General features: G+C 32.9%; 3 protein-coding genes across 3 annotated transcripts; 2 read left to right on the top strand and 1 right to left on the bottom strand.

The window, feature by feature from the left end:
* Positions 1 to 613: 613 nt before the first annotated feature.
* Positions 614 to 2,399, bottom strand: LOC125599605 (S-protein homolog 8-like). Its single transcript, XM_048772833.1, has one exon. The coding sequence runs from the start codon at positions 2,332 to 2,334 to the stop codon at positions 1,936 to 1,938; it is 399 nt and encodes a 132-aa protein (XP_048628790.1). The 5' UTR covers positions 2,335 to 2,399; the 3' UTR covers positions 614 to 1,935.
* A 373-nt stretch (positions 2,400 to 2,772) lies between these two features.
* On the top strand, positions 2,773 to 4,187 carry LOC125599604 (ribulose bisphosphate carboxylase small subunit, chloroplastic 2-like). Its single transcript, XM_048772832.1, has 3 exons — positions 2,773 to 3,424; positions 3,581 to 3,715; positions 3,803 to 4,187. The coding sequence occupies exons 1-3, from the start codon at positions 3,254 to 3,256 to the stop codon at positions 4,040 to 4,042; spliced, it is 546 nt and encodes a 181-aa protein (XP_048628789.1). The 5' UTR covers positions 2,773 to 3,253; the 3' UTR covers positions 4,043 to 4,187.
* A 5,804-nt stretch (positions 4,188 to 9,991) lies between these two features.
* Positions 9,992 to 11,323, top strand: LOC125599610 (LEAF RUST 10 DISEASE-RESISTANCE LOCUS RECEPTOR-LIKE PROTEIN KINASE-like 2.7). The gene is made up of 3 exons (XM_048772838.1): positions 9,992 to 10,478; positions 10,630 to 10,857; positions 10,968 to 11,323. Exons 1-3 carry the CDS (start codon positions 9,992 to 9,994, stop codon positions 11,321 to 11,323), a joined length of 1,071 nt encoding a protein of 356 aa, XP_048628795.1.
* Positions 11,324 to 11,979: the final 656 nt, after the last annotated feature.

The following is an 11,979-nucleotide window of genomic DNA, read 5'->3' as shown; positions in this document are numbered from 1 at the left end:
ACGTCTAATTAAAATAACATAAGATTATTTAAAATAAACCATGTATATTGATTACAATATAAATAACAGAACAAATAAAATTAAAATTAATAAATTAATAAATTATTATAGTGTAAATAAATTATTATAATATATTTACTTTATAAATATTTACATCCGTGCATGAGCACGGGAAAATCACCTAGGCCAATATACTATAATAATTGATTACTATTTACTTTTAATTTTAAATTAATTTATAATTTGTATGCATCATTTATATTAATAATATTATATTTCTTTAATTATACATATGATTTTATATATGTTATATCTAATCTGTTTTGTTGTTTTTACAGTCTATTAGTTATCATTTGGGTAAATTGGATTGCATATCTGAATTCAAGTGTAATACTTTCGGGTACCCAAAATACTTCGGTTCGGATCGGGTTCGGTTTTGGTTCTCTAGATACCAAAATGTTGAATCTTTTCGGATATTTAATCAATTTCGGTTCGGGTTCGGTACTACTTTTTGGATCGGTTTCGGTTCTTCGGATTCGGATTTTTTTTTCCAGCCATACTTTGGACGACTTCTTTAAGTAAAAGAAACGATTATCTTTTATAGGACTAAGAAATTGTACTTCTTGTTCCGTTTTCTGATGTATTTGTTTGACATCAAAATTATGTTATTACTCAACAAGAGGTGGTTTGAAAAGACAGATCGAAATAAAATAACCAATAAAATAAAATCTCTATGAAAAAATCGTGCAGTCTTAGCTAAAATACATCGATTACATTTTTAGCCCGAATGATGTAAGAAAGCTTGAAATCTTCTTTGTAGCACTGCTATCCCTTTCAGCTTTGTTGAGAAGCTTGACCATGCCTAAGGTTTCTTCCTTTGATATTAAAAACACATTTTCTAGCGCACTTACATGAATGGAAATCTTGCTCCATTTGAGAGGGGAATATACAAAGATTACATAGCATATCTGGTGCACAAGTTCTTTTCTCATTGAATTAAAAAAACTGTTCACAACACCATCTCTGAATTCTCTAAAGCTTAGATGCAAAACTATTAGCTCTCAAGTTTTTTTTAGAGCACTACATTCACTAAACATTAAACATTCAGATTACACTTAGAAGGAGAGTTATACAAAACTCTACAAACATAATACAACAAAGCATAAAAGATAGCAGAGTAGAGAGAAATCTAAGATAAGGTGACACCGAATTCATAGTAAAAATCAGATGCGTCAAAACAAGGTTCATGACAACAAAGTTTGTGATTTAGTCACTTTGAATAGTGACATTAACGAAATTTATTGCATTTCCAGGCTCCGAACAAACCTCTACACAAGTTTATATTGTAATCTACGTTATGACACAGTAATTTTTTTAAAAGTAAAATTAAGATATTTTATATAAAATATAAGTTATAAAGTGTGGTATAATTATTTTTATAAATGATTTTTGTGCAATATTGCACGGATTCTTAACCTAGTAATAATAATAGAAAAATTAGAAAGTGAACGTCAGTTTTTTCTTCTGGAAGAATATTTACAGAAATTCTGAAATATTCACATATTATGTGTCATTTAATGAGTAGATTTATTTATTTTTAAAATAAATTATTTTTTTAATAAAATTTAACTTAAGTAATTAAATTATATTATTAGTAAATTATTTGAAATACCCTATAGAGAAATCATGTGATAATGATGCTCTCACATGCTTGTAGATACAAGTATTAAATTAGTTCATGCTTAGGTATAAATCGTGGTATTCAATGTTAAGAAAGTCAATATTATTTATACACAGTTTTTCACTTATATAATAAGTTAAATTTATATTATAAATGTGCTTTTTATTATTTGTTACAAAGGTTTCCTTTCCACAATACACAATAAATAAATTATTTTTGTTAAACTTAAAACAAAATGAGCAACTTATCAGTTATCATTTCCACGTATACTCTAACTTGGGCATTTTTTGGCCATGTGTGAAGTAAATTCCATCTTCTCTAGCATCCCAAAAGTTCTTTTTACCGTAATGAACTATAAGACCACCACCTTCATATCCGGTGAACCCTGCATGGAACTTAAAATTTGGCCCTTGCCATAGGTCACAAAAGAATTCTGTTTTAATAACACTGTCATGAAAACTGAATTCATAGGTTTCTCCAGGCCGTAGATAGTGGAAGCCTAGATCGTCGTCGTTAGATATACAATTAATCTTCAAGATATTGTTTCGACCAAGAGAGTTCTTAAAGTGCACGGAGTTTTTTTCATTCCACTTTGCGTTACTCAAACCTATGCACAATCCAATAGTGAGAAGAAAACACGAGAGACGATTCATTGTGTTGATTATTTGTAATGGCCTTCTTCTATAGTTCTTTTAAATTTAGAAGTAATCCGTAGATAACCAAGAGGGAAGATGTGTAATATATATATATATATAGTGGCGTTACACGGATAAGCACTCATTTTTTCTCTATTTTTAAACATCTTTGTTTTGACTAATATTAAGAAAACGTTGATCGCTTTTACTATTTTTCGTGTCCTTATCCGTGTTGCTGTTTTGCATCTATTTAAAGAGTAGATGCTATAGTTTTTTTACGGCTTAGACTAGATGCTTTTGGTAATTTGTTTCAGTGTTCAGCTTTGACCCCCTTTTTTTGGTGTAAATGTTAAAATTCAGCCTTCAGCTTTGACCTTTGTGATATTATATGAATGACTGTGTTTATGTAAAATTTATTGATTTATAAAACTCTTAAGAAAAACTATATAATAAAAAATAGAATTGTTACTCTTCTTCGTTTGAGTATGAACATAATCATCAATAGTGCTCTCATCACTCATAAGTTATAACTAATGACGACATTACATGTCTGATTCAAGTAATTTAATTTTCTTGTAGTACAAGTCCACGAAGATTTAAATGTAGGTCATGCGTCTCATTTCTTTTCTGCCAAAAGGAAGGAGCCAAGAGAATCGGCTCAAGTGGACACTAGTAACCATACACATTCACTCATTACCTTCCAAGAAAAGATAAGATAAGAAAATTTTCTGCCACGTGGCCTTATCATAGTGGTCTGTATCGATAAGGGTGTCAACACCTTTCCTTAATCCTGTGGCAGGTAACGACGTTATCATCAGACATGAATCCCGCACTCTTTGATCTAAGGGCTTTATGCCTCATGCCGGCCTCACTATATATAGATGACCAAAGGAATAGACAAACAAGTAAGTAAGAGAAAAGAGAAAAAGAAGTAGTAATGGCTTCCTCTATGCTCTCCTCCGCCGCTGTGGCTACCTCACCGGCTCAAGCCACCATGGTTGCTCCATTCACCGGCTTGAAGTCATCCGCTGCATTCCCAGTCACCCGCAAAAGCAACACTGATATTACTTCCATTGCAAGCAACGGAGGAAGAGTTAGCTGCATGAAGGTAAATATCACTAGAGTTGTAGGCCCGTCCTTTATTATGTGGAACTGGTACATGTGAAAGTCCGAGTGAACAATAGTATATAATAACGTACCGGATTGAAAAATGTGTATATACAAAAGGGAATTCCTATTTATTAACTGCAAATGGGATTTATAGGTGTGGCCACCAGTCGGAAAGAAGAAGTTTGAGACTCTCTCTTATCTTCCTGACCTTACTGACGTTGAATTGGCCAAAGAAGTTGACTACCTTCTCCGCAACAAGTGGATTCCTTGTGTTGAATTTGAGTTGGAGGTAATAAAAACAAAATTTTGTTTACTTGTATCTAAACATCCATTTTATACCATGTGAATCCTGATTTTGAATGGTATGTGTATATAGCACGGATTTGTGTACCGTGAGCATGGAAGCACACCTGGATACTACGATGGCCGTTATTGGACAATGTGGAAGCTTCCTTTGTTCGGATGCACCGACTCTTCTCAAGTGTTGAAGGAAGTGCAAGAGTGCAAGACGGAGTACCCTAACGCCTTTATTAGAATCATTGGATTCGACAACAACCGTCAGGTCCAGTGCATCAGTTTCATCGCCTACAAGCCACCAAGCTTCACCGGTGCTTAATTTCCTTTCTAAAACAATCATATAATAATCTATACTCATTTCACTTCCAATTGCCTGTTTTTATCCTCTTTGGATTTCTGTCTGGGACATTTTCTATCGGATTGTCAAATGTCTGATTTATGGATATATATATGTAATTTCTATATCGTTGCTTCTTCTTGGTTATTTTTATGGCAATGAGGTTTTAAATTTTATCCCTATAAGAAAACAGACCACATAACTTAACAAAAAGGTTTCGATAATGTTAGTGGTATAAATGAATTAAAATATAAAAAATGTATCTCAATATTGAGGTTGTTGATTTATTCCCGTGACAATGTGTTGGAAGCAAAAGAGCCATCTTCATAGATCGAAATCCTAGTAGATAAGATCTCGTCCGCTTGGGATTGGACAACCTGTTTTGTTGTTAGACAGATCCTGAATTTGACCCATCTGCTGGTTAGTGTGCGTTTTCACCTTCAATATCAAATAATCTGGAGAATTCTTTGTTTTGTTACATTTATAAAAATAATAACTAGATCTTGACCCACATGATCATGCAGATTTTCTTTATTAATTTAAAAGTAAATATTAAAAAGAAAATTAGATTTAGATTTTAAATTAAAAAATATTAAAAGATATTATTAAAATGCAATATTAGAAAAAGATACTTATGAATATTTTTTCAGATATCTTATTTTAAAATATCAAAATAATAGGTAATATATGACATATATTTAATAGTAACTAAGTTAATTGTAGGAGAAAAAATAGAAAGTTAAATAAATGGCATGGTCCAACGTAGACTATTTGTAAGTAGATAAAAAGTTCTTATGTTTTAATAGTATTGATATAGAAAATAATAAATAAATGAAATATGAATTGTATAAATATATAGAAAAAACTGATAAGTGTATTTTTGGGAAGGGAATTGGTGGACTCCGACTTGTGGGTATACAACCCTTTCCAATGAATCACGATGGTCGCTACGCCGGTTACCTGAGTTGGTCTAGAAAGTAGCATGTGCACTCGTTAATGCCAAATAATCCTTCAATTCCTCCCAAACAATTGGGTTGATTGACTTTGGCCTCTTGCCGACAACCCGCTTCTGTTTCTACTCATTGATTTGATAGTTGTCATGCTTTTTGTGCATGATGGTGGAACGCATTTTCCACCTGATCGAGTCATGGGCTACAGTTTCCAAGTGAACTCTTATTAAAATATAAATAAAAATAATATTAGTTAAAAACTGTTAAGAGTCAATAATCATGAATCAAACAGTTAGAAAAATTAACATCGATCATCCGTTGTCTTGTCCATGTATGTCAGATAAGCGTGTTTCAGCATTATATACATCATCTTCAAAATACTTTCGCTAATTCAGTTGCTTGAGTAATTGAACCTAAGAAAAAGAATTAAGGAAGAGAAAAAGACTAGGATAGCACCAAACCAAGTTTTTGTTCCCAAAGTAGCACTCAAGGCTCAAAGTCACAAAAATAGGTTTCATTAAAGAGGTAAATATACACTTATACCCCTTGGGTTAATTAATCCAAACCTTAGGGTTTAGAGTTAAGGGGGTGGGGTTTTGGAATTAGGGTTTAAAATTTTATAAAAAATAAATACTAAAATAAAAAATAAAAATTTTAAAAACAGTTTCAAAAAGTATTTTTAAATTATAAAAAGAAAATTTGAAAAAAAAAAAATTCAAAAAAAAAATTTCAAAAAAAAAATTATAAAAATTTCGAATCTGAAAACATATAATCTGAAACTATAAAAAAAATTTCTTTTATTTTATTTTTTTTTTTTATTTATTTTTGTTTATTTATTTAATTTTAAACCAAGGGTATTAGGGATATTTTACCCTTTAATGAATGTCATTTTTGTGACTTTCTCCTTCTAGTGCTATTTTTGAGACATAAACTTCAAAAGGTGCTATTATTGACAATTGCCCTTAAAGGAATGTGTAGTTTAAATAAAGAAAAATTTACCACATCGCACCGTCGGCTCATGAGGATGGAGTGTCGTCAGAAGTTTTCGTCTAGGTTGTTGAACTAACTCCGAGACGCTCATGGTATTTGGCACTTCCCAAGAGACCAGGGTTTGAAATTTGGTGCGGGAGAAGATACAAGAAATCCAGACGCTGATACAGTATTCACACCAATTTGGGTGGGCCGTTGTTGTCGAGCGCCTTGGGAATGTTTCCTGCATTTCCTGCCATATAAAATTAAAAATAAATTTTGTTAACAGAAAAAATAATCCAAAAACTATTTAATTTTTTTCTAAAATCAATTTTAACAAAACATTTTCTAAACTTTTTAAAAATTTACAAAATGAGAAACAAGTTTTTTTTAAAATGTATTGAATAATTAATTAATTATATAAAAAACGTTTTAGTTAGACAGACACTTTTAAATAATTTAACAACGAGCAATGAGTCATCGTCCACTCTCCCGTAGAGTGTCGCCTCTTTACTCCTCACCCATTTCGAGTCATCGCCCACTCTCCTGTAGAGTCGTCGCCCACTCTCCCTAGAATCGTCACACACTTCTCCATTCATAGTGTCTCTCCTGATTCGTGTCTTTAAAGCTCTTCGTAACAAAGTTGCCAGTAAAAAAAAATTATAAACAATGAGAAAAAAATTACGTAAAACTAGCGAAAAGGTTGAATAAAAAATGGTTAAACGTAAACAACAAATAGTTTTTCGACAAAAAAATATTTTCATCATTTCGTAATCCAACGACACCAAAATAACCGTGGAGTGAAATGACGAGATTTTCAGGAAACACTTAAAAGACCTAAATCATAAAACATTTTGAAATGGAAGCCCAAATCAATGAAGGTTTACTTGCTTTGAGAGGAATAAGGGAGAAAAAAAAGGGAAAATGAAGATTTCCGAAAATGATAGACTTGGATATTGGAGATAATTGGGGGTGATTGGTTAGGCTGTAACCGTAGAAAATTTACTTTATAATTTAGTATGTAGAATTTTTTTATTTAGCTTTAAGAAATGTAGCTTTAAAATTTCCTACAGTTAAAAAGATGGAGCTTTAGAAAATAAGATTTTTACAACCATTTTTTGTATGTTTTTGCTGTAGTTTTAGTTTTTTGGTTGTACCTTTAAAACTAAGATAAAGCATAATTGGTAGTATTTAAGGTTGTAAATAAAAATTAAAGCTAAAGTCACTTCTTACAACTGAACCAATGACTCATAAAGAGAAAAATAGAAAGATGATAGATACAAGTCTACGGAAAGAGAAAAATAGAAAGATGATAGATACAAGTCTACGGAAAGATGGAAAGATGGGACCTAGGATGAGAATATAAAACAAGCCGAGACAGAAAAGAGACGGTAATATGATAGATACGCATCAACTCTACTCTTTGCAATTATAAACTTATGATTTTACCTTTTATAGACTGTTTACATATGAACTGTGACTCACATAGCAATTTTGATCATGCTTAAACACTTATCATAACCTTGTCAAAATCACACGTAACTCTAACAAATTAAGGGCTAATTGTTGGGGTAAATATCAGTCATAGAAATATCGACGTCTGAGATCACTTAAAACATAGCAAAATGTGTTGTTCATGTAACCGATCCGGAAATGTTTAGAGAATAATTCTACATACGCTGCACCAGTTTAAATAACGATATATCAGAATAGGCTTCAGTTTAAATAACGATATATCAGAATACGCTTCGTATAACTCTTTCCGGAAAGTGTATAAAATAATTTACCACGAACAAGGATTATTCGGAAAACATCCTTTCAAAAGGATTTAATGAGAACCTTATTTTATGTAGAACATTCTACGGAATATAAATTTCTTAAAACAAAATTAATACGAAATAAAATTTCATAAAACTAAGATAGACAAAATTTAGAACATCTTTTGTATAAGTTACTTCGGAACATTTTTCACGAAATAACTTTGTTAAACAAAACGATACAGTTTTTACGAAACAACTTTCATTAAAAAAACTCTACGTTTTACGAAATAACATTAATAAATTGAATGGGGTTACACGGAACAACCAACGGAAGACAAGAAGAGACAACAGTGAACCTGCTCGCCCTGACCACGTGCTCGCCCATTTGCCATCGTCCGGACGTCCTTGCCCGTTTGATCCCGTTCACTCCACTCATCCTTCGTTCCTAGTCGCCACTAGTCCTTCCCACTCCTCCTAGTCCTTAAGTCGTCGCCTGTTCGTCCCCGTCCACTCCTCCTCACCACTTCTCTAAATTTATAGTAAATCGGAAAGTTGGCCAACCTTAGAGAACTAAATGAAGAAGAGGTCAAGACAAGAGAAAAGAGAGATACATTGACCATGAATTCTTAGACTCCACATGTTCTGCATCCTGATTTAGCCTTAGAGAACTTAGTTTTTAGGTGGTTTAGTGTAGCATATCTAGTATTAAACGCAATATTGCCATGATTTGTTGTTTTATTCTTTGTATCTGGTTATTGACGAATTTTGCGAAAGCATTTCAATCTCTTGTATAAAACAAACTATGTTTGGCTTGATCTTTGAAAAAGGGGTTGGTATTAGGTTTTCATAAAATTCAGTCTAAAATCGGTAGAAACTCTTTACACATTTTTCTGTCTTTTCAATTTGTTGTGTTTGTGTGATTATCACAGAAACTATGGTTCCCCAAAAATTATGTTATTACAAATTTTGATTACACTAGTTTTCTCTCCCACAGTTTTCAACAGGCATTTGTTTTTTTCATGAAATTGGATACAGATCCTATTTAAATTGGTTTTATAAACCATGGCCCGCAGCTCAAAAGTATTGGAAGAAGCATGGATCAGAAGTTTTAGTAAACCGAAAGCTTCAAATTAATGACTCTTTACAAGGAATATCCAAAGAAATGGAGTTGTGGGTTCAATGATTGAGTCTTTCTTATACGTTAACACGAGTCTCCACAAGGACTAGTAAATGAAAGCTTCTAAATATTATGGGTGAGTGCTAACAATGTATAAATATATACTCTCCGAGTTATTTGTCACTTTCACTCTTGACTTGGCCTTTCAACATATCCAAGTCTCCCATGCATTTTGTATTTGTAAATTTTATTTTACATTTTCTTTAAACTTAATTCCATTTCTTTATTAAAAAAGAATAAGTTTATTTAGTAGACACAAACATAAAGACTTCAAATCAAAATGCAAATTTGGATTTCAATATTGTATGTCTTAATTGAATTTTAATCCAAATGTTTACTTCGTTGAAATTAACAAAGGCATATCTTTCTTGTTGGAGATGGAAAGACTCGTCCGGTTCTTACTGTTCAACAAGTAAATGAAATCTTATCTCTTTGCATTTAATTGAATTTAATGTTATCAACTAGACAACAAACTCGATAATCCATTCAGACTATAATTGGTTCTGAGCTTACAAAAAGTCCTTATCCAGGATTCGTATCTGTAGGGTTAACGGAGACTACTAGTCTGAAGTCCAGTGTTCTCACCAAAGTGTGAAACAGAGACCTTTCTTTCATTTTTTTTGGTTAATAAACAGAGGACCTTTGTTTCCTTCTGAAAAATTTCTTGTACTGTTAATCTTCCTCATCACAACAGTTTCTCCAAGAAACAGAAAGAATTATACTTTAAATAAAATGATGGATACTCCATCACTAGGGGTTTGTTTTGTAACGTTGTTCATGTTCCTGTTTCATTATGTTCCTTGTGCTCTAGGCAACCAAGCTTTCTTGTCATGCGACTCTGTTTTGAGTGTGGAAACCTCACCGCAACATTCCCCTTCTGGGGAGAGAATCGTGGTGAGCCTTGTGGCCATCCATTATTGAAGCTTAGCTGCGACAGAGTTTCTACAAAACCTCTATAAATATCTCCAACATCTTTTTCAATATCCTTCACATAGATAACACATTCAAAACTATTAAACTTGTAAGACAAGATTATTCAGTTTCCTTCTGCTCTACTCTATCATTTACCAAAACAATGTTTCCTCCTAAAATCTTTCAGCTGTTTCCAAATTACAAGAACCTCATCGTTTTCTCTAACTGCGACCCTCGCTTTCATTACCTTGAGAATTTCACTTGTTCAAATGGGGGACTGGTTCAGTGTATCACAATGAACATTACTACCAGTTGTCGAACAATCTCCAATGTTATTGTTCCTGCAGGTTTCATACCTGAAAAAGAAGCCTGGAATTTGGAAAATGTATTGAGAGGAGGATTCGAAGTGAAGCTGGATATCAATGAGAGACCATGTAAACAATGTTTAAAAACCGGTGGGTTGCAGTTTCGACAAGTTTGCAAATCAGTTTTGCTGCAAAGAAGACTTTTCTTTTATCCTAACAGGATAAAAGAGTTCTCCGGTTCTTTACTTGGATTCAAATGCATAAAAACAAGTTCTGGTGAACTCCCAAAGTCTTCGGCTGGAGCTGATCCAACTAGCTTTAATTATCTCTTGACGGGTTCTAGAGGTTAGTTTTCTAGCAATATATATTTTGCTTATATCTTTCCAATACAAAATTTACCTATATATAACACTAGTCAGTTTCATGTGCAGTGTTAATCCTCATTATATGTTTGACATTATTGATTCTATCAATGCTCATATACTTTCTGAACAAGATAGAAGCATTAGAACATCCAAGAATAGAGAATTTGAGGAACTTATACCGCTGAAACGATATAGCTACGCTGAGGTGAAGGAAATAACAAACTTGTTCGCTCAAGAAATCGGGAGAGGGGGATATGGAATTGTATATGAAGGAAACCTTTGTGAAGGGCTCAAGGTTGCAGTAAAGGTCTTAAAAGAATCCAAGAAAAATGTTGAAGATTTCATTAACGAAGTGGCGAGTATGAGCAGAACATCCTATATCCACATTGTTTCTCTGCTAGGCTTCTGCTACGAAGGGTCCAAAAGAGCAATTATATATGAATTTGTAGAGAATGGTTCACTCGATAAGTTCATAACGAGCCAGCCCCCCTGCGCATTGACCTTGGAAAGATGTATGATATTGCACTCGGAGTTGCAAGAGGCCTTCAGTACTTGCACTATGCTTGCAAGACAAGGATTGTTCATTTCGACATAAAACCACAGAACATACTGCTGGGTAAAGATTTCTGTCCCAAGATTTCTGATTTTGGACTCGCCAGGGCTGTGGGAGTAAAGAAAGTGTCTTGTGGATGTCAGAGACAAGAGGGACCATCGGTTACATCGCACCCGAAGTGTTTCAAGAATCTACGGGAGAGTCTCTCTCACAAGTCAGATGTGTATAGTTATGGAATGTTGGTACTTGAAATGATGGGAGCAAAGAAATAGGAACACTGTATCAGACAGCAACAGTAGTTCAATGTATTTCCCAGATTGGATCTATCAGGGTCTTGAAAAGGGAGATTGTAAAGGTATCTAGAAGATCAGATAACAAGAGACGAAGATGAAGAGTTTGCAAGGAAGATGATCTTGTTGGATTGTCGTGTATTCAAGCATGCCCATCAGATCGCCCATCGATGAACAGAGTTGTTGAAATGATGGAGGGAAGCTTAAGTGCTCTTGAGGCTCCTCCTAAGTATCTTTTGCATTTATCTGCATCTCCTATGCCTCCATCTGCACCTGAAGATAAAATTCAATCTCCTCCGAGGAAAGCGCATGAAAAATTCATCACTATAGTATATATATATTAAAAGCAATTTATTACAAAACCAGTATATGGTTGAATCCATAGAAATGTATTTTAAAATATTATATATTTATCAATACATGTCTGTTAACACAAAACTAAACAAATATTGATACATATATAATGCATAACATGATTAATAATATAACACTTATCATGCAAATACAATAGTGTTAGGATTTTAATATTTGTTCCATTTTATTATGGGATTATTATTTGCATGGTGAAATTCTAACATTATTTTATTTGCATAATAAATATTAATTATTATTTATTATGATATGATTGAGATTATATG

Source organism: Brassica napus, unplaced genomic scaffold (assembly GCF_020379485.1).
Source record: "Brassica napus cultivar Da-Ae unplaced genomic scaffold, Da-Ae ScsIHWf_192;HRSCAF=340, whole genome shotgun sequence".
Classification (NCBI taxonomy): domain Eukaryota; kingdom Viridiplantae; phylum Streptophyta; class Magnoliopsida; order Brassicales; family Brassicaceae; genus Brassica; species Brassica napus.
This window is presented reverse-complemented; position numbering and strand designations above follow the sequence as displayed.

Excerpts from the sequence above, each read along its gene's own strand:
- LOC125599605 (XM_048772833.1), bottom strand. The coding sequence starts at position 2,334 with ATGAATCGTCTCTCGTGTTTTCTTCTCACTATTGGATTGTGCATAGGT.
- LOC125599604 (XM_048772832.1), top strand. The coding sequence starts at position 3,254 with ATGGCTTCCTCTATGCTCTCCTCCGCCGCTGTGGCTACCTCACCGGCT. Across the intron at positions 3,425-3,580 it reads GAAGAGTTAGCTGCATGAAG|GTGTGGCCACCAGTCGGAAA; the intron begins GTAAATATCACT and ends TGGGATTTATAG. Across the intron at positions 3,716-3,802 it reads GTGTTGAATTTGAGTTGGAG|CACGGATTTGTGTACCGTGA; the intron begins GTAATAAAAACA and ends ATGTGTATATAG.
- LOC125599610 (XM_048772838.1), top strand. The coding sequence starts at position 9,992 with ATGTTTCCTCCTAAAATCTTTCAGCTGTTTCCAAATTACAAGAACCTC. Across the intron at positions 10,479-10,629 it reads TCTCTTGACGGGTTCTAGAG|ATAGAAGCATTAGAACATCC; the intron begins GTTAGTTTTCTA and ends TTTCTGAACAAG. Across the intron at positions 10,858-10,967 it reads TTTCATTAACGAAGTGGCGA|TTCATAACGAGCCAGCCCCC; the intron begins GTATGAGCAGAA and ends TCACTCGATAAG.